The 21,961-nt window shown below is 36.3% G+C and overlaps 1 protein-coding gene across 6 annotated transcripts in view; it reads left to right on the top strand.

The window, feature by feature from the left end:
- The window catches only part of LOC105042329 (protein ROOT HAIR DEFECTIVE 3 homolog 2), a 34,211-nt gene extending 13,278 nt beyond the window's left edge, over positions 1–20,933 (top strand). For 3 of the 6 annotated variants that reach the window (XM_019849069.2, XM_073253616.1, XM_073253619.1), the window contains 10 exons: positions 2,072–2,150; positions 11,896–12,061; positions 14,242–14,387; positions 14,507–14,769; positions 14,846–14,942; positions 15,095–15,250; positions 15,322–15,426; positions 18,202–18,296; positions 18,419–18,515; positions 20,115–20,933. In XM_019849069.2, coding sequence (XP_019704628.1) covers positions 2,072–2,150; positions 11,896–12,061; positions 14,242–14,387; positions 14,507–14,769; positions 14,846–14,942; positions 15,095–15,250; positions 15,322–15,426; positions 18,202–18,296; positions 18,419–18,515; positions 20,115–20,411 — 1,501 coding nt within the window. In that variant the 3' untranslated portion in view covers positions 20,412–20,933. Of the gene's footprint in view, positions 1–2,071; positions 2,151–11,895; positions 12,062–14,241; positions 14,388–14,506; positions 14,770–14,845; positions 14,943–15,094; positions 15,251–15,321; positions 15,427–18,201; positions 18,297–18,418; positions 18,516–20,095 lie in introns of those variants that run through there. The other 3 variants (XM_073253617.1, XM_073253618.1, XM_073253620.1) reach the window with 3 other exon arrangements.
- The last annotated feature ends 1,028 nt before the right edge of the window (positions 20,934–21,961 follow it).

Below are 21,961 nucleotides of genomic sequence, written 5' to 3'. Positions count from 1 at the left end.
TTCGTACATGAACAATATGAAGATATTTAAAACAGGATTTCAGCTTCGGCAGTGCTCATTTCTCATGTAAGACAAAATCAGGGAAACCAAATGAAAGGGATGAAGGACACAAGTTGGCTTACTCTAGGGTTGATATGTGGTAGTTCTACAGATCATGGTATGGTGCATTATTATCCTCTTTAAAGTAAAAGGGAAAAAGCTGTTTTATCTTTTGTTTGATGTGTAGTGTGACATGAATCTAACAAATCCTAGCGAGTGAGATATTACAAAAAGAAGATATAGGTGATGGTTTGATAGAGATACATATGCAAAGAGGTGAAAAAAACAAAAGTAAAAGCAAGAAATTTGGAATCAAGGTTCATCATCTTAGTATCAGACCCCATGCCTGTAATATCCTATTACAATATCACTATGTGGTTTGGTACGATACGAGATGGCATATCTAGTGTCGGTACAGTACGGAGACACCATACTGGTGTGAGTCTGGTATGGTATGGTTTGGGTTGTACCGGACGATTTGGCCCAATATGGCATTCCATATGTGGAACTATCCTAAATCACTCGGTTTGGTGCATACCAAGCTGTGCTAGCAGTTGACTGGGATAGTTCTAGCATTCGAAACAAGAAACCAGCGAAGTAAAGGGAGAGGGAGAAAGGAAGAAAGGAAACTAGAGAGAGAAAGGGAGGGAGGGAGAGGGAGAGGGAGAGCCATTAGAGGGCTAGAGGAGGGGCTTCACCCTCCTGATTGAAATTGGGGTTATTCACCTCTTTTTCTTTTATTTTGCAAACTTCAAGTGAATTCGGCGATGGGACTGCCAGCTTCACTTAAAGTATGCAAAGTAAAAAAAAATGGTTGCAGACTTTATTTAAAGTTTGCAAAACAAAAAAAGGGGTGGATGACCCTTGTTGCAATTGGGAGGAGGGCGGAGCCCCTCCTCTGGCCCTTCGTGGCCCTTTGGTAGCTTTCCTCCCTCTCCCTCTATTTCTCTTTTCTCTCTCACATTTTTCCTCTCCCCCGCCCTCTTTGCTATGTCGTGCTGTGCTCCACCAGCCTTCACCATATTTCTTCCTCCCTTCTTTCCTCTTCCTCTCCCTCTACCTCCCTCCTCCCCTCTCTTGTCCTCTCTCCCATTCTCCCTCTCTCCCACCCTCTTTGCTGTGTTAATACAGACCTTGCATGGAACGGCACAGAGGTGTATCAAATCGTGCCACTGGCTGACTAGTCCAGGCCTCGGTACCAGCACAACAAACCTTGAGTAAAAGGATGGAAGAAATGATATAGGAGGACAAATAAAGGCAGAATAGTGGTATATTATCTATGAGGTCAAAAGAACTAAAGTAGTTTATACCTTTTAACCATATTAGAAGGCCTACAATGCAAGGTCGATAGACATGCATATAAATGCCATCACAGACAAAACATATTACAAGACTAATGAGCTTTGACTAGCAACTTATAGTAGCTATTGTCTCGAGAAAACATTATGACCTTGCCTTGTCTAATTGCAATTCTGATTTGAGTTTGTGTCCTGCATTCACCTATCTTTCATGGGAAGACACTGTATGCCTTACTAAAACTCCTATTTTCTAAGTTTAATAACCAAGTAAACTAAATGATATACCTACAAGTTCTTATGTTGTAGTTGGAGCCAAGACTGATATTTGATGAATAAAATTTTTTTCCGTGAGAGAGTCTATTAATCCATCTCTATTACATTTTAGTGGCTCATTGTTAAAAATTTAAAGCATGTGCCTTTATCTTGTGAGAAAATATCCTTATAAAGTAGAACATTTCTACAAGCTTCCTTTTTCTTGTGTGAATAAACAGGTCAAGCATACAATGTTCAAGAGGAATTCACTTTGGCAAGCAGAAATTTCATTCTTTTCTAATTGGAAATACGAATTTTTGGGACCATATTTAAGCTGCTTTGTCGGATGAATGATTCTCTTATTACTTTGACTTGCTTTTATTTTCCTCTCTTAAAAAATGTTAAAATGGAGCAATTTTTCATACCATTTGGAATTAAGATTGGCCTTCTTATTTATAATAAACTTATTCTTTTTTTTGTAGGTATGACATGGAAACTATGTATTTTGATGAAGGTGTCAGGACTACAAAACGACAACAGTTGGAATCCAGAATACTGCATGTGAGACATTGCTCTACTTCAATCACAGCTAAGCAAAGATCATTTGGTTTGCTTTCTTATTTAATGGCGATACTAATATATACATTCTTATTTTAATTAAAATACTAATTAGTGGAGACAAGTTCATGATCGATTGGGTAGTGGAGTTAGGATGATGTAGATGATAACTAAAACTTAGGAGATATGGAGGGAGCCGCATGGACCAATACGTGTTATTTGCAGAAAATGCAAGGATTTGTTTTAACTGGACTGGTGGGAGGAGAAGCATGGCCCCCTGGTTCCATCCCTGTATCTGTATCTATTTCAGCCTCATGTCTCCTTAGGGTGCATGATTTTCTTTATTTACCATTGAACTTCCCCAGCAAACAAGCAACCGTGTTCTAGTTGCTTTTGATATTAATGATCCTTCACAAACTGAGGTTGTTCCCATTTTGGGAAAAAATTGTTCAAGCTGCCTACTAAAATTTTGTGAATTCTATTGAAGGTTGGTTTTAGAATAATGGCTAACATAAATTGTTTCTAGTAAACTTCTCATTGTTTGGAGAAAGGTCTTTTTGCATAATCTGTATTTGTACTTTAAAACATTGGAAGTAGTATTAAACATTGGCTTTAACAAGGAGAAGCAACAACCTATTCATATTTTGTCAAAATTGGCACTGAAATGGAGGGATATTATGAGGCAACTAGGTGAATGTTTTTCTACTATTAACTCCTACTGAGATTTATTTTCATTGAATGAATGAAGAAGGCTTGAATAGACTGAGTCAAGCAAGTAATTGCTGAGCGTTATTTGCTATGGAATTAAACATTGTGGAAGTCAATTAAGTATAATTTTAGATGTCTTTTGCTTAACTATTCCTTTTTTTTTTTTTTGGGTGGGGTTGTGTGGTGGGGGTGGGGGGGTTTAGATAATAAATATTCTTTGATTGTTCCATCGAGACTCTTCTTGGTGTTATGAAGAAGGACAGAGATAAGAAAGCCTACCATTCTGAACCGACTATCCTATACTGACCGTATCGTATTGCACTAGTCGGTACTGAGATTAGGTTCAACATATTAGCCAAACCAGTTTGTATTGGTTCGAACTGAGTGGAACTGTCCCATATCGGGTACCAATCTGTACTGCTAATTTCAGGTGGTATAGTAATTGAAAGTGTGAAAAAGTGTTAGAAGCCTGTCTCATTATGGGTGTATCATGTATTGTACTGACCATACTATATTGAACCAATAAGCTACTGCTATGGTTTTTAGTATCAATTTTGTGAACCTTGTGAAAGACTTTAAGCATTTACAAAAATTCTTATGGCTGCTCTTTGTGTATCATAGGAAGATTTTCAGATTTAATTTTGCCCATTAACTTTTGAAGCTGTGACTTGAGATTTAAGCAATTATTTTAGCTTGATTTATATGAATTTGGACTGCATTGATGCACATGACTCTTGAATATGTTAGATGCACCAATAAAGATTGTTTTGACTAAATATCATGGTTTAAAAGGACATTCATGCCTTGTTTTCCTCCTTTCCAAAGTCATGAGCTTGGTTTGGATTTGTTTATATCTAGGCTCACTCAATTTTGTTTTATAGAAAGGGAGAGGAGACAATGAAATTGCAAATAATATGAATCCCTTTTTTTTCTTTTTAATGCCATCTTTTGCCTTATCTTCTTTTTTAGGTTAATTGGATGCAGCTCTAGTTTGCCTCATATTGTGGATACAATCAGTCTTGGTTTATTATTGTTTATTCATTATGTAATATAGTAAATATGAATTATATTATCACATTCCAGGTAATTTTGAAATCATAGTAAAATACAAATATTATCCCCAAAAAGAGTTGGTGAAGTGGTTGATACATGGAAGGGAGGAGAGGGATTATGAGGAGGGTTTCCTCCAACTTGATATAGGGAAAAGGAGAAAGAATTGCTCTAGCAAATATTATCTACTTCAGTCTATGAATCCTATAATGACCATTTAAATAGCATTTTTGGGTTTTTTCTTTTTTTTTTCCATGCAAAATTTTGAAGCATTACATGTTACTCACCAAAGTAATTATTGGGGCCATATGCTCTTTGATCTAATAAGAGTTCCCCCAAACAGATAGTTTTTGTTATACTATTGCTTCAATCATACAAAATGGCAAAATATAAGACAGAGAAGTTCTAATAAGACTACCATAGCTATATTTTGTTGAGATATATGGTGGGGACAACCACCACTTGGGTTTGAACTATGGACCTCTCTCAAGTGAAAAGCGGTGCCAACTGGTTGAGCTAAGGTTGATTGGTCGGTGTATAAGATTTAATAATGTTAAATTTTATTATGTTCTATAAAAACCCAATCTATGACTAGCAAAATACATACATATCTATGTATTTATGTGTGTAACCCATGAAAATAAATGAATTTGCTGAGGTGCTCAGTGTTGTTTAGTGTTATAATACATGATGTGTCTTGGAGACTAATGCTTGGACTTTTTTTCTCAGATTGTTGGGTTTTAGTAATGTTTAGATATAGTAATATTTATGGGATCTTAGAGACTAATGCATGTCAAACTTGAAATTTTGATTTAGAGCAAAAATTCTGGATTTTATACTAAATTTGGATAATCAAACTTTTATTCTTGAGGAGTTACAACTTTTAAATATCTTTTATTAAATTCAAATGTGGGGTACATCCTTCTTTACATGTAATATCTTAAGTTAATAGAAATAAGAGTTAAAACAAAAGAAGCGGTTTCTTGTAAATGATATTCATGTAAGTAAGTCCTTGTGTTTGTTTGTTTGTCTATCTATCTTTAAAAGCTGCATTTTAAATCACTTATTTAAACCCTCACCTCAAGCAACCTGCCATTACTGACCTAGAGGGAGTTAGGAGGGCAATTCACCTAGTGTACCCCACATCCTAAGCTACCACTTGAGGTTTCTTCATAAAGGTCTTTATAGAGATAAACAACTGGACTGGTTAGGAAGGAAATAGCAAGGAAAATGTGCATGAAGAAGAAGAATAAGAATGACAAGAGTGAGAAGGGAAATAGAAATCGTTAATCCTGATTTCTCCTTCCAATTGATCCCTCTCCCAAATTTTTTTTCCTATTCATCAAGATATTCTTTAGTGATGTTCCTCCTCTTCTTCTCTCGATCACCATGGCCATCTAGCAAGCAAGGATATTCCCCCAAATCTTCGTATGATCACCAATGCTATCCATCAAAGAGCCTCCACCTCTCCTCTTCCTCTTCTCTTCTCCATGGTTGTAGTTTTCATCACTGACCAAGTCAGGGAAAAAGGTGGACCAAATAGAGGATAGGAGGCAGAAGAGAAACACTTTTTAGGAATATCAAGGAAACCCTCTGATAGGGAAAGCTTATGCTTAGCTCTTATGGGCGAGCCCATATCACTAATGATTCATCATCCTTGATTTTTTTTTCTAAGCCTCTATTGACCTGTCATGCTAACCAAGAAAAAACCCACTGCCATCAAGGAAGACCACTGGAAAGAAATGGAAAAGGTTGATGGGATTTGGAAAAAATAAATCTCATTGGTCATGGCCTGTGGGCGCTCGAATAAAAGATGGCTGCCATCGAGGAAGACCATTGAGAAGAGATGGAAAATGGAGATAGTTTTTGGAAAAAAATCATCATGCTTGTGGGTGGTCAGGTTGTGCTTGATCACGGTTATTATGAACTGTTAACCTGGCCACCAATATGAGTTGGTCCAGGTCAATAGTTCCAAACTCTGCTTGGGATGTAACAAGTGTAATTTGGATATATTTAATGGATCATTTAGGGGAACATTCATGATATATTGAGATAACAAATTGCTCATTGACTTAGAAAGGGTTCTTACATTTTTGTCCTCCTAAATTCTCTTGGTGTATATTGTACAGCATATGGTAAGCTGTCTAATTTGTTCCCAATTATGCCATGCTGTAAGTGGCAAGTCCTATTCCATCCCTTGCCAATGATCTTTACCAACTATACCTGTATTTTGGCAGGATGTAAAACTCAGTTTGTTTTCTCCTGTGCTTACCATTGTAATGTTTAAAAAGCAGAGGTATAAGGTGATTTACAGGTTCTATATAAGGTGAGATGGAAGCCTCATGTTTCCTACTGAGAGATCTAAAAATCATAAAAAATTTTGTACAAAAAGCAAGTGCTTAATATAATGCTGTGTTTGGAGAGACTATCCTTTGCAACAACTACTCATAGCATAAATGCACTTAATAGCCAGTTTAAATATTTTATTAACAATACTTTAGTTTGACATGCAACAATATTTCTTCCATCATCTATTGGTTATGGTGGTGCATTGCTGGAACCCCAGCTATACATTCACGTAAATCTCTTTATTCGACATATGTTGAACATGCACCCTAGTTCATTTTAAGTGAGCCTTCCCTTAGGGGTCAAGTCCATATGAGCCTTAAATAAACCTTTCTAAATAATATTTGCTAGTGCTTCTACAATAAAATCAATGTCTAACATGTAGTCAATATTTATATTTACTTATGCTTAAGGAACTATTTGAGTTTTATCCATAGAAATAACAAGTACTATTCTCTATATTGATAGTTCTTTTGGATTTACACCTATTGTTGAACAGTGTCATTTTTGTATTCATTAATGCATAGTTAATTAACATTGTCATGCAACATCTATTTAACAATAAGTTTGGTTTATAGGAAACTAATGGCCGGATGGTTTTTAATGTTCAATTATCATGTTGATCTCTGGTTGGTTGGGTCACTATGGTTGTGCATGACTTTGATATATCACATGTGGTGTGAGTTCATAATTACTTGATCTAGTCTAAATTACGTATGGTTAAGTTCTATGTTTGGAAGGTTTTATTGAGTTGAGTAAGTGACCAGACTTGACCCTAATGATTATTATTTATATCCTACAAATTATACATGATTGGAAGGACTGCCAAACTATCTTGGACCAGCAGTTTGGGACGTACAGAATTGAGTGGATTGAGATGTACCAAAATGAGCTGATTGGTTATCAAAATGGTTCGGCTGATTAAATTAGTTCTTGAACCATACCTTTTTTTTTTAAAATAAAAATCCCCTCCTAATCATCTCCCTCTCTCTCTATCCTTCTCTCTTTTGCCCGATTACTTGATTCTTCTCTCCCTCCCTCCCTTTTTTTCTCCTCTCCTGACTCTCTCTTTTTCTCCTCACCTGAGCTTCCTCTCCTATCTCCTTAAACTCTCGATGCTTTGCAATGACTTTGCTATGACCATGCTTTTGCAATGACGATGCCGGCTAGAGTCAGGGTTCCATGACAACAATTCCACAGGTAGGATTAGGGTTTTGTTATTGCTACGAATGAGGTATGCCTCTCTCTCTCTCTCTCTTCCCATCCTCTCCCTTCCTCCCTCTCCCTCTCCCTCTCCCTCTCCTCATTATGCTATAGGTAGTGATCGCTGGCTGATACGGCCCTTAATACTGGTTCGACGAACCTTGTTTATGAGAATGTATGATTAGGTGTGATATATCATATAACCATAAAATAAGGCAGGGTGAACTTTGAATTGATACAAATGTAATCACTTTTTACATATGATACAGTGTCTTTATGTGAAAGATTGGATGCTTTGATGTACCTACTTAATTTTACGGCATTTTGTTTATGTAATCCTTATATAGCTTAGATGTTGATCATGCTCTGGTCCAACTCAGTTCATTTTGTCTCTTTGTCCGTATTGTATATTCCAGTCTTGAACATTGAAAAGCGATCACTTGGTGCAAGATGTAATGTTAAGAGATTATAGAAGCTAGACAAGTGGCCAAGAAGCTACCTTACATCTAGGCATGAGGCCGGTGCCAGTTAGACAGAAGATAGGGCAGCCCAAAATTTATAAATTCAAAGGAGAAATCTAAAAGGAAAGTTATAATGTAGTAGAATAAGCATAAGATATCAAATAATTTATCATAAACCAATGGGAATTATCCATCTGACAACATCTAGTAATAATCTATAAATTGATTCAACTTTCAGTGCTTGAATATGATGCAAAAAATGTTAGAGTGGGCATTTAGACAGCCCTAGATAGGAATAAAGACAACCATCCTTTAGGGCCCGTTTTGTTGGGGTATGTTAGATTATGGGTTAATTTAATAATTCCTGGGAATCATTTATCTAGGAAAATGATTACGAAAGAAAATAATTTTTACTATATTTGGTTGATGGAAAAATTACTTCGCAAAATGATACTGAAAAAAGATTACTACGTTTGGTAGGAGGTAAATCTACATAGAAATATGGCTAAATTTACAAATATACCCTTCAACATAAAATTATTTTTTAATATTAGGATAACATTATCATCTCCAATGAGTTTTTATATAATGACTATAATCACATAGTACTTTACATAACGCTATTTCCATCTTAATTTTTTTTGCAAAAGCTCTCTATTGAATGCATTTGGAAGGACATCAAATAAATTTAATGATTACATATGCAGCTTTATTGGGGATATTTTTGTTAAGTATGGATTACCACCATTCGAGAATTTACCAAATACCAACCTCCCCCGTGGTATTTCTTTTACCTTCTCTTTCTGAAAAATAAGCATGGGACCCACCATTTTTTTTACCATCTCTCTCTTCCCTTTTTCATACCAAATATGGTAATTTGACATGGGATTCATTTTTCCATGCTAGATTGCCCCAACCAAACAGACCCTTAAGTATTGACAAGATGTTGGAATGGTAAAAGATTGAGTCAGCAAGTTGTCTAAGTTGAAGAAACCAAATCAATTTCAAAGACTACTGCCAGGGGGAGGCTAGGAACATACCAACTTTAAGGTGAGCTTGAAATGATTTCAATATGTGCAATGCATGCTGTATGGTTGGAGATTTCATGCAGATGTTAAAGTATTGCAATGAGAAAACACCCTTGTAGATGCAAATTCGCATAATGAGAGTCAAAATCTTTGTGTACATTTTGGCTAGGAGATGGTATCCTCTAGCTTAGTTAGTAAGAAAAATCAGCTCTCATGAAGAGAAGGATAACCAATTTATTTTCTACAGCAAGTATGACATGATATTGAGACACATTCCATTTCAGTTCTTGGATCTTACAGGGATTAGCGATTCGAGTTCTTAGTACCTGGAATCTTATACCTAGGATAATGTACTTGCTTTGGAATGCCCCTGGAGTAGCGAATCCACATGCCTTTGAAGTGCTTCTATATTAGAAGTGTTTCTAAAATATGAAATATCTGTGTGCTTGCACCTGCACCTACATCTGTTCCTGATCCTGGTAGCTAAGTTGAAGAGACATTTGGAGAAGAATGCATGATGATAGGATAAGTCTTGTGCTTTATTTGTTGCTAACGAGTCAAGTTGGGCTAGGACCAGCCTAGTGCTGGCTGAATCTTTGAGGCCAAATCTGCCCTTTATTTAGCTATAAAGTTAGGTCTGGATTAAGCTCATTAAGAAAAGGGCGGTGTTGAGCTTGGGACCAGAATTGGTCCAGCCCTTACCAAAATTTGAAGAAATATCTTCCCAATTCCTCCCCAGTTAAATGATGTTCACATAATTCAGCTTTTGAAAAAACAAATGCAAGATATTTTACTATCATCATTAGTTTCTAGGTGAAGGGATGTCGATCTTGGCGGAGTCATGATGATAGGTTCTTGAATCTAGAGCACCTCTCATGCACCATCCAATAGGGAAAGGAATGAGGAGGGTTACTGGAAGAGAGGGAAAATTTAGGACTGGAGGAAGCATGTAGAGTGGACCTTGGCATTGTGAGGATGGTTTACAATAGAAGAAGGGGAAGGGAGGTCTGACCCATTTACATCCCTATGCTTAATTGTAGCTTAAATATATACAAGTTATAGTGTTAGGAAGGTGGTCTCAATTCTTTGGGATTTTATAGGAGTTTAAGAGGCTATAAGTTATTTTTGTTAGGCTATGAACTTTGATAGTTACTCTTGATCATAGGCTTAGTGGTTGTTTATAGGGTTAAATATACCTTCTTGCATTGCACATGAAGAATTATGAATACATGAATGCTTTGTGAAATAGAAACAGAAGATGCGTATCATGGTATGTCGAACCAGGTCGAACTGCCCGATTCACCCATATCGAATCAAACTTGTGCGGGGTTGGGTCGTTCAGTCCTTTTTTTTTGAAAATCCATCCGAATCGGGCCGGTTCAGAAAGGTATTGGGCCAAACCACCTGCTTTGGCCTGGTTTGGAGTGGTTCAGCCCATCACTCAATTATATGAGTGATGGGAAGAACCTTCAGAAGGCTTCCGAGCCTTCTCAAGCAAAAATGAGATAATTACCTCAAAATCTCCACCCTAAAGAGAAAAATAGCCAGAAAATCAAAGAAAATGCTGGATTCAGGGTATGTAAGCTCTTCCTCCTCCACCTCCTTTTCTTTATAGAAGAAGTCCTCCAAAGAGACTCCACTTGGTATGGCAACAGGAAGAAGTCCTCTTGAGAGATTCCATCAAGAGCCACCATCCATGACTTAGATCTACTGCCTTCCTCAGGCTAGCGCAAGGCTATTTTTATACATCAGACTCAAATCCGCATCACATGTGTGATTATTATCCCTATCTTTTGTGTGGAGCAGAGTCGAGATTCCGTGTGAAAACTGTTAGTCAAAATGGAAAAATAGAAATTTATGGGCAGTCCTTCCTTGTAGCTAGAGGCTAACTTTATACAAATGAAGTGTGAGGCTTTCTCTGAAACACAGCCATTTCCCAAGAGTGCCCAAATATGGCCATGAAGATGAGCTTGAAGCTTGTTATAGACAAGTCCTCCTACAAAACCTTTTCGCTAAACCTAGCAAAGAAGTGGTAGATTTTCTCTTTGGCCTTTTGGGTATATGCCTGTAGGTACCATCATAAAACTCCTGACCAAGGAACGCAAGGTGAGTTCCATTGCTAACATCTTCCAGAGCATAGAGAAACTAGACACACCTACCTTTAGACCACCCATGATATGAGCTTACTCTTAGACCCCACGATATTGTTGCCATCAAACTCTCAACCCATGCTTCTCCTACTAGGGCCCTCAGTAGTTGAGAGGTATTATAGCTGTTATGAGTGTAGCTTCGATTTTGCTTATTACTTTGCTGATGCTATTGGGACTCCTTGTCCCACGTACAAGGATGTGATGATAGAAGAGGTGCACTACGTGGTTTCCAAGTCTAGGAAGGCTGAAGCTAACAATGGTGGAGGTGGATTTGTGAATGGTATTGTGACTTATACTATTAAGTGACTAGAAGAAGGTTTATGCAAATGATCCCAAAAAAAAAGCATAAAAAGCCACACCATGTGTTGATATGGTACCGAACCAGTATGGGTCTCAGTACCAGTTAGGCAATCCTTGGTCTATATTCTCCTGTTACCCATTCTGTCCTTGTCTTTGCTTTGAAATGTGATTTAGAATCATACTGGAGTTTGCAAGTCCCTCATGTTGTTAGTTCATTTCTTAAAATTTCATACAGGAAAGTTTCACAAAAAATGTATCTTGGTACTTAAAATTTGAGAAATTTCTATAAAGGAAGTTCAGCATTCTTCTCTCCATGTGAGATGTCCAGCATAAAGACCCTGGTGGTGGCTTCTTGCCAATGCTAATAGTAATGTAATATTAGCGAGTTATATGTATGATCAATAAGCCACCAAAATCGGAGTGTGATGTTTTCTTCTAAAAACATAAGATTTGTTAATTATGATTTACTCATATTTCTAATACTTCTTTTATTTTTTTGCAGCTTGTGCATCCTGCTTTCCAGGCAATGTTGGGGCATCTACATTCTAAAGCTCTTAATAAATTTAGAAGCGATCTTGAGCAGTCATTGAAGAGTGGGAAAGGGTTTGCTGCTTCAGTTCGTGACTGTAGTCAGTCTTCTCTGCTTGAATTTGATGAAGGATTTGCAGGTATCATCTCACTTGAACATTAATATTCGTGGTTGAGTGTGTTTGCTGCATCAGTTCGTGATTGTAGTCAGTCTTCTCTGCTTGAATTTGATGAAGGACTTGCAGGTATCATCTCATTTGAACATTAATATTCGTGGTCGAGTGTGTCTTAAGTTCTAAAAGCATTAATGTAATATAAGCATTTGTTAATCAATAGAAGCCAGTCTAGGCAGCTTATTAGTTCTGTACAAGTTCTTTCTTGCTACTTCTTTGTAAACAAACTATGCATCTACCTGTCAACAATTCGTGTTAGGGATTGTACCTGTGGAATTTGATAATTTGGTGATTATTCACCTTTTCTAAGAAAAGATATGTTTAAAGTATTCTTTTCCATAAACTTAAAATGTATTAAAAACAATGAATTGAAAATTTATACCCTTTATAGAGTTTATGCTCTCCTTTCTGCTCCTTTGTGAACCAATAATTACTAAGAGATTTAAGTTTGAAAGATCACCTCGCAAAACAAAGCAATGTGATTTTGGATGTAGTGACCTCTAAACATAATTTTGATAGGATAATATTAAGGGTACAAGTCTTGATTAATTTGTGTATATTCTTATATTCTACTATTCTATGTATTTATTAGTAACAATAAATGTGTATCTGAAGCCCAAAACCAAAATCATACATTTTATCTGAATCCAGATTTGGATATGTAGTACCAGTCATATTTGTTAGCTTAAATTAACGTATACATAGTGAAATTGATTAGTTTATCCAGATTCTTTGCCTTCCTGTATATGTTGTAATTAAATAAACAGAACCAATATACTTTATCTATAGTTTTTGGTTTCAGTATATTTAATATTTTTACATGCATTTCTGTTAAACCGTAAGCTCACCACTTTCACAACTTCAATTTTTATTGTTTGTAGTTCCCCACCACCTCTTGACCTTTCAACCCACTTGTCATTGCATGCCCTTAGTTTGTATGTTGGTTCTTACTCTTATCATAGAAATCATTTATTATGCTTGCTGCAGTGCACTTCTTTCTACCTTAATCCTTCCTAGGGTACCTTAGAATCACCTCACCAGTCTCATATATGACAATTTCTTTTGCATAAATTCTTTCTTGTTCAAAATCCTAAATTCTACAACATTGTTGGCCATAAGAGTCTTGTTTCTTTCCTCTGGGTCTTGGGGGTATGTGGTGATCACATGAACAGTCGATGCCCCAGAAGCATACTTTGCATTTTTGGATATGTCTTTGTATATGTGTTACTATTTAGATAATAAATGCTAGATAGTGAATATCATCAAATGAGGAGTCTTTTATTGAATGATGTCATGTTCTTTAACAGGGAAGAACAGAATTAAGCTATTATACTGAATTTGGAAGACTGAGAGATGTTATTTTTGGTGCTACTGAACAATAGATTATATGCTTAATTTTAGCTGCAAGACATATGGAGATGGAAGATTGCGATCAACAAGTTCTTTTTAATGGCTATCTCTTATATATGTTTTTTTTGGTATAACATAATTGCGATAAATTATTGAATCATGGAGATCTCCAATATGATTGGACTTGGGGCTGAAGTCAAGTTGTGCATTTGGAATGCTAGGGGAATTATCAAATGGTGATGAAATAGCAGGGAAACTTTTGTAAGGATAGATGACTGGCAATGCTGAAAGGTCCATCTCTTAAACTCTCATAAGAATCAATAATTGGCTATACTGAAAGGTCATGCTTTAGGAAATAAAAGGGGTACATCCAAATAAAATAAACAAGGCAGGTTTAGAGAGTTGATGACAATTACTTGAATGTATACTTTTATGGAGCGTGACTGAGGAACCTTAGAAGTTTGAGTACTAGTAAAAATAATCTATAGGTGGCAACTGAGCTCTGTGCTTCAATAGCAACAAATGTTAGAAATAGCCCTTCTGAAGAAAGGAGCTCTCACATGTTTCAGGAGGGACAAACATTAGTACATGGGTATAGAAGTTGTAAGGAAATGACATTGATGGTGAGCTTGACCTATAATAAGAATGTGTGGTGAGACAAGTTTCATAAAGCAAAAACCTGGTGGATATTTTTACCGTCATTGTGCTTTACTGTCTTCCTATATTTGCAAGTTTGTGTCATTCCCCTCTTCATGGAGCCTGACATGCAGTTATGCTTATAAATGCTATACTGCTAGATCACTCTCATCATTTGTCAGATGTGGCAATTAAGCATGTTAATTGGGATGCTTCCAAAGTAAGGGAGAAGCTTCACCATGACATTGAAGCACATGCAATGTCTGTTCGTGATGCAAAATTGTCGGAACTTAGAGATAGTTACCAGGTTAACAAATTTTGTTTCATGAAAGAGTTCAATTTTATCAAGACCTTTCATATGTAAAACCATCATCCCACATAATAATCAAAACACTTAATAATTTGGGATGCAATTTTCTTTTGCAGAAACAAGTAACTGAAGCACTGGCTGAGCCTATAGAGTCACTATTTGATGCTCCTGAGCAAGATAGTTGGCCATTGATCAGGAAACTCTATAAATGTGAGACAGTGAATGCTTTATCAAGGTTTGCAAATTCTCTCTCTGGGTTTGAGCTGGACCAGGCAACTTGTGACAAGATGATGGCCGAGTTAAAGGACTATGCAAAAAGTCTGGTGGAAAAGAAAGCCAGAGAAGAAGCTGGGAAGGTTTTGATACATATGAAGGATAGGTGGCCATCAAGTCCTATTTATTTCATCCCATTGTAATTTACCTGATATCTGATGTCATAATTGGTCCACTTCTAGGTTTTCATCTATTTTTAGTTATGACAAGTATTCCATGCCAAGAGTCTGGACTGGGAAAGAAGATATAAGGACTCTCACAAAAGAGGCCCATGCTGCGGTATCTACAATTTTATTTTCATTTTATTTATGATATTAGGTTATTTTGTAGGATTTTGTTGCTTTAGTTATACATGAACGGCGAACCTGTATCGATCTTTCTATTTCCTTGGGAGTCTGTTGTGTTTTTATTACATTTTGATCATGGTGCAGGCTCTGAAGGTTTTATCTGTAATGGCGGCTATACGCTTAGATGACAAACAGGATAACATTGAGAGTATTCTTAACTCAACACTTATGGATGGCTTGGATTACCGAAAGAGTCTTGAAGCTGCAGCAGATCCACTTGCTTCAAGCACATGGGAAGAGGTATTATTTGATTATTATCTCTTGTCATGTGTAAAAAAAAAAATGCATGATTTATTGTATTTGTTGACCAGGTTCCTCGAAATAATACATTGATCACACCAGTTCAGTGTAGGTCGATTTGGAGACGGTTCAAAAAAGAAACCGAGTATACCATCATCCAAGCAATTACTGCACAGGTCTGCATTCTTGAATTGATTGTTGTCTTAGTTTGTCACCTGGGTGTGGTGAATGTGCAGTTTTTATCTGGTGGGTGTAATTTAATGCAAATACAACTGCATATTTTGGTTTTTCCTCTTTATTTCGGTTTTTTGCAATTTACTTCCTTAGTTTTCTAATTTTCATGTTCTCCATGAGTTCACTTTCTGCTACCAAAACTTTTCCAAATCTCAAATTGTGGACTTAGGGAAAAAAGGATCATCTTAAGTTATTAGCTCTCACTTCAAGTATTATTTGGACCATTATGCTTTAACTAAATTGTCTGCTGGAGCACTGGCTTTCTGGAAATTGGTGGTGTTAAGATGAAAACAAGGGTGAAATGAAGAGATTGTGAGTTTGGAGATCCTGTAGACTGTAAAGAGTCAAGTTATTAGTACATTAAATTATTTTTGATTGATTATGATGTCCTGTATATGAGTAGGGTTGTTCCAGCTAACTTATGGTGACCACCAATTCTAGCCAGTCAGTTTCTTCTGTATGATCAACTAAATTTTAGGTCAGTCAAGGAAGGCCTTGGGCAAAATGGAATAAAACACATTCCTTTTGGATGGAGGATCCATGCTAAAGAAGCTTTTTTCTCTATGTGAGTAAGATGATCACTGATCTCAGAAAAGAAATATAAGGCCTCAGGCTAAATTACAAATTTTAAACTCCTAGGGGTGATTATGCAGTAAAGGGTTCTCCTAGTTCCCATTTAAAAGAAAATGTTTGGAACTCTGTCAAGTTACAAAAGGCCTTAAGCCTCACCACAAAACAGAACTCCTTCTGAAGGGTGCCTTTGTCTCCATAAGAACAAAATAACTGAAAAAAAGTAAATAATTTCTCAGGCTCTTATTTATTTATTTGATGAAAGGCTGGGAATGCCTGAGGCCATGTTGAAACATCTAATGGAGGTTCTACCACAAAGGATCTTCTGGCTTCCAATTAAATGAGATCTCTGGATCTCAATATGGTTAAGGTTTTAGGCTCCATCTAGTAGGGATTCTGCTGGGAAGGAACCATATGGTTCTATTTAAATAAGATAGTCAAATTACGGGAAGGCTAATGTGCTGCCATCAAGGAGAACTTCACATAACGTAATGCTCAATCATTGTTGATCTGTTAGTTTCATTTAGATATGATCAATGATCCTAGAGGATCTATAAGGAATCATAAATTAAAAGTTCACTCAAAAGGATCATGTATCCTACTTCACAATTATGAACAGACCAGACTGTTATTAACCATTGTTTTCTTTTGAAAGAAATGGTGGTTTGTGGGGGGGTCTAAGGATTCATCAAAGAGAAGAATAGGGATTTTAAACCTTTCATATGTCTTACTAGTCAGAGTTTAACCTCTGTCATTTTTAGGACACAAATATATTGGCAAAGGATAGTGATATGGCATATAAATCAGCCTCCTTAACATTGATTGACATGTGGCCAGCAATTCTATAAAGATCTGGATTTCGGAAAGTTACATCTTTGCAATTAAGAGGAATCCAGAAACGAAAAGATGATTATGGCAGATTTAAATTCAAATAAAGAAAGAAGGTGATGGCTCACAAGGAGGGAGTTATATCTCATCCCTTGGTTTCCACCTCCAACTATAATGGATTCTTACTCTACGCCTATATAAACAAGGCCAAGGGACCCAAAAAGGATAGGCTCCGAGAGGGAGAGACTCCCAAGACTCAAAGCTCTCATGATGAGAGCCTTATAAGCCCTCATCCATCAAACTTTTTGTTTCCTTCTTGCAGGTCCATAGGTCATTAGAAATCCGAGAAGGCTGAGAAGGCCGACCTCCTCAAAAGGCTAAAAAAGTCGACCTCATCAGAAGTCCAAGAAAGTCGACCTCATCAGAAAAGTTGACTTTAGAAGTCTGAGAAGGTCGAGCCCATCCAGAAGCAAACTTTAAAAGGCTAAGAAGGCTGAGCTCTAATAAGCCGAGCTTCCAAGGGCAAAGCTCTTAAAGATTGATCTTAAGGTCAATTCGAGAAGGTCAAAGTGAGTCGACCAGATAGGATAACATTGTACATGATAATTCTTTATTATATTCTTTTTATTATTGTTCTTCCAAAGTCCGATTTGACTTAGGCATTGGAGGGCTCGGCCAAAACTAATCCAGCGAGTAGTTTTTTATTCCTTTTATGTACAGATCCGTGACTCCAAGTCAAATCATTTTCCATAACTGTCGATCTAATAGCACTCTTCTGATGGTCCTGACCAGGTTGGATTTCAGCAGCAACAGATAGATTAAAAAACTTCTGTTGCAAGATGTTGGCCATATCATGACATAGTTATGAAAAAAAGCTATCCAACTAAATCAGAAATCCCCTCAGGCATATTTTAACCAAAAAAAAGTCTAGGTATCAAAAATTGCCTATGGCACAATCAGCTCCCTTCTTTTATTATTTTTGGAATAGCTATTGTTTTTTCTATAATTATTTTCAGAATAGCTATTGTCTTATTTTGAAGTGTTGTAGGTTTGAGATGTTTATTTGTTGCTTAATTTAATTGCATATTCTCAGAATATAGCTAGTCAATTTTCCATTTCCTAAAATGGCCTTTTCATTCCCATGCTGTGTATAAGCAGTTCAACAAATTTGGTGGGAGAGGGAAGCTCCCTTTCATTTGTAGAAGAAAATCTGCCTGCATTTTTATTTATGAGGAGGGTTATTATCTCTAACTCTCTTTTTTGAGCTTGTTATTTGGTCATATATTTATATTATGATATATTTTCCCCCTCCACTCCAGGAAGCTCACAGGCACAGTAACAGGTGGCTGCCTCCTCCATGGGTAATTGCTTTAATAGCAGTTCTGGGTTTCAATGAATTTATGATGCTTCTAAGGTAATATCTTCTATCAAAGTTGTCTTGTTGGTTGTTGAATTAGTTTAATATCCCTTTTTTTGGTTTCCATATAGATTTTTATCATTCCCAAGTGACACTTCTATTCTGTTGTAAATGAACAGGAATCCTCTATATTTCTTTGGACTGTTCATTTTTTTCTTACTGTCCAGAGCTCTATGGTTTCAACTTAATATTGCTGGAGAATTCCGCAATGGCATGGTAAGAAAATAAAATTATCATAATAAGTATCGATTGGTAATAATGTTAACCTCTGAGAGTATGACATCTTGTAAATCACATTGTTACAATTGCATTATCCTTACTGATTAACAAAGGGCGATTAGGCAACTCATGCATAGGAAACTGATCTTCATAAGTTGACACCATCTGATGAGCATGTTATGTTTATTGCATTGGTGGCCATGTGTCTTATCAGCCAAAGAGACCAAGAGAGTATCAGTTTTGAATTCTTATTTCTTTGACATCATGATGATGCAGTCCATCCAAGCATAGTCATCATACAGAACATGCTTTAATTCCTCTCAATTGAAATAATTAGATACTAGTCTTTGGCATGTGTGATTCACATGAAAGGAGGTATGGATGATGGTGATTCACATGAGAGGAGGCATGGATGATGGTGATTCACCAGGTGGAAAGGGAGTTTGAGTGAGGGTGATGGGGGGAGAAATCTTACATAAGATGGATGGGATGCATGGATGCTAGGTCTTAAAAAAACTGTGATGTCATGGAACATCTGGTATGGCCAGAGACGAACTGTTTGCAGTTACTTGATAGTATAGAAACATATAGTGCTAATTAGGTGTTGTGCCATCCTAAGATAGAAGAAAATTGTTGCTGAAGATATGTTACAATTTGTAAAAGATTCTTTTCATGGTTCTATCCTCCTCATTTTTAGGATCCACAGTCAACTGGGGATCAACCCTTCAACTTACTTATCTTGGTGAGGATAGTCAGTGTTACTGAATCATGATAAAGGATGCCATGGTCTGGTATGGTGGTTGATAAAAAATAAAGGCATGTTGAATGGGTATCCTTGACAGTTTAAAAGACTTAGAAGAGCAAAGGCCAGTTTGAATTATTCTATGAAAATATATTTTCTTGTCATGATAGGCCTTCACCATGGGTAAGATGTGAGCCCTCAATTGGTTTGTTATCAACTGACCAGTTCCATAGACGTAAGAGGCTTCCTTGGTGCATGAAATGTTCTAATGGTTTAGTATTGGTTGATGGGTGTGGAGTAGGAGTGAATATCAAACCAGATTATAAGCTTGAGAGCATTAAGGTTTAAAAAACAGGGAGAACCGACATGGAATCTTTTCACATTTGCTATGCTGGTTTTTTCTAGAAAGGGACACACATACATGAGTTTGTTCGCATATAATTGTAATAGTCAAACCAAGTTCAATCACGATGGGCAAAAATTCAACTTTTTTAATTTTTGGTGACTCATTTTCCAACAACCATACTTCGTCACTTAAAACACCCTGATGAAGTCTTGAGGAATTATTAGCAAAGCTCTGCATGTCTAGTCCTAATGGATGGATCATACATGGAAGAGTTTTTGGCTTTTGCCCGTCACCTCCTATTGTCTCAGCATAGCATATCATGTCAGTGGAGGTTGGAGAGCAGTATGATATTGCTTGCTATTTGATTTCTTCGATTTATAAGCTTGATCAAAGCAAACAGTTGAAAGTGGCTATTTACATTGTTTATCAGATAACTTGGATCTTTTCATTATTTAATCTCTTCAATTTATCACTCAAATATTTTCTCAGGGATTGATGATTTTTGCAGCTCCTAGGACTTCTTGGGCTGTGCACAAGATTTCTGCAAACAGTTATGAGCCTCCTAAAGAAACTTGCTGATAAGCCCCGCAGACATCGTAGGACTCCAGAACCTCCCCAACCACGCAAACTAATTAGTGCACAAACTTTCATGAGCCAATCACAAAGACAAGCTTCTTTCAGTGGCTCGATACCTGATGCATTATCCTCTTCATCCCCAGTTTCTTCTAAAAGTGGTCTTGAGTACTCAAGCATGTCGACAGAGAGTCAACTTGGAGAGACCAACCGTGAAGTGAGCTCTTCATAAGTTTGTGGGATTTGACAAGGTATATAATGATGGCCATGTATACTTGCCTCCTTTTATGAGTCACCAGACATAGGTTTCATCTGCCTTCATGCTATTCATCAAGAATCAGATGCTACATATACTGATATCATCAGATGCTGCCTTTCATGCACACCTCTTGGAAGAGTTCTATGAGGAATAGAACTAGTCTTTAAACTGTTCGTATTTCTATTAGCTGCATAAATATATATAATGTACAGGCATTCTATCAAGAATCAGTTGTTGCATGGACTGATGCCATCAGATGCTGCTTCTCACGCATACCCGTTGGAAGAGTTCTAGGAGGAGAAGACTAGTCTTTTAAGAGTTCGTATTTGCATTCAGCATATATGTATATAGTGTACAAGCATTCTACCTGTGCGTTGTATGGTGACAGATGCTCTTACGTGGTTTTTCCTTGACCTTGATTCAATAAATTAATAAGAGGTGTCTGAAGAACTGCAAATAGATGCAAAGTTGATTACAGAATAATCATTAGTTGAGACTGGCACCATCATTGTGAACAATCTTTCTATTTTTAAGAGCAACTGGAGCACCAAGGGTTAGAATTGGCCAGGCCAATCACTTGGGAGGTCTCTCAAAAGTGGAACAGAAAACCCTATGTAGGCGGGTGCTACTGGTGGTGTTGTTACTGTCCAAGGAATAGGCCTAGCAATGACTGAATCCATTTTTGCGTGAAAAATAAATTATTTTCTTTGATAAAAAATAAAAAAACTATTTTTAGATATTTTTAAAACTTTATTGCTAAAAATATTAGTCATTTCTATATACTGTATTTACATATAATTTTTCTTGCAAGCTCTCTAAAAATAGATAAACAGTGATTGCTTTTATGCGAAAACAAATATTAATAATAATATTTGATACAAAAATATCAATATTTTCATATTATTTTTTCATTTCAATAATTCTAATCTCTAATATTTTAATATAAATTCAATTGGACTTTTGGTCAAGTCTGTCTCCATGTGAGTTTAATTTCCATGCTTTAAATCTTTAGGTATCTTGTACAGGATGCAATCTGCATGATGAATTATGTTATCATCTTAAATGATTATATAATTAATATTAATTTTTATCATTGAGTTTTGTTAAAAATCTGATTTATGTATGAATAATATCCAATTTATATTCGTATTTAGATAAAAAAATCTGGATAATTAATGTCCGACTTGTATTCACATCCACTCCAGACAAATTAGATATGTTTAATATTTGATTTGTATTCATATCCATTTAGACCAAATATGTATATTAATTTTGATATTTATTTAATATCTATATTCTTATTATATCTATTAAAAAATATAGATATAAATATGAATATATTAACATTCGATTTGTATCCAATCTATTTTTCAGCCTTATCAAGAATTATGTAGAGGCATGCTTGCATTACATCCAAACGCAGGGCGTACGATTCTACAACCACAATCTTTTTAGTAGTCTTCTAGATGCAGGTTGAGAGGGCAATTACTTTGTTTTCAACGTGGGGCAATTGGTTCCTGAGG

Source organism: Elaeis guineensis, chromosome 3, assembly GCF_000442705.2.
Source record: "Elaeis guineensis isolate ETL-2024a chromosome 3, EG11, whole genome shotgun sequence".
Lineage (NCBI taxonomy): Eukaryota > Viridiplantae > Streptophyta > Magnoliopsida > Arecales > Arecaceae > Elaeis > Elaeis guineensis.
The sequence above is the reverse complement of the archived record's forward strand: the minus strand, read 5'-3'. Positions and strand labels throughout refer to the sequence as shown.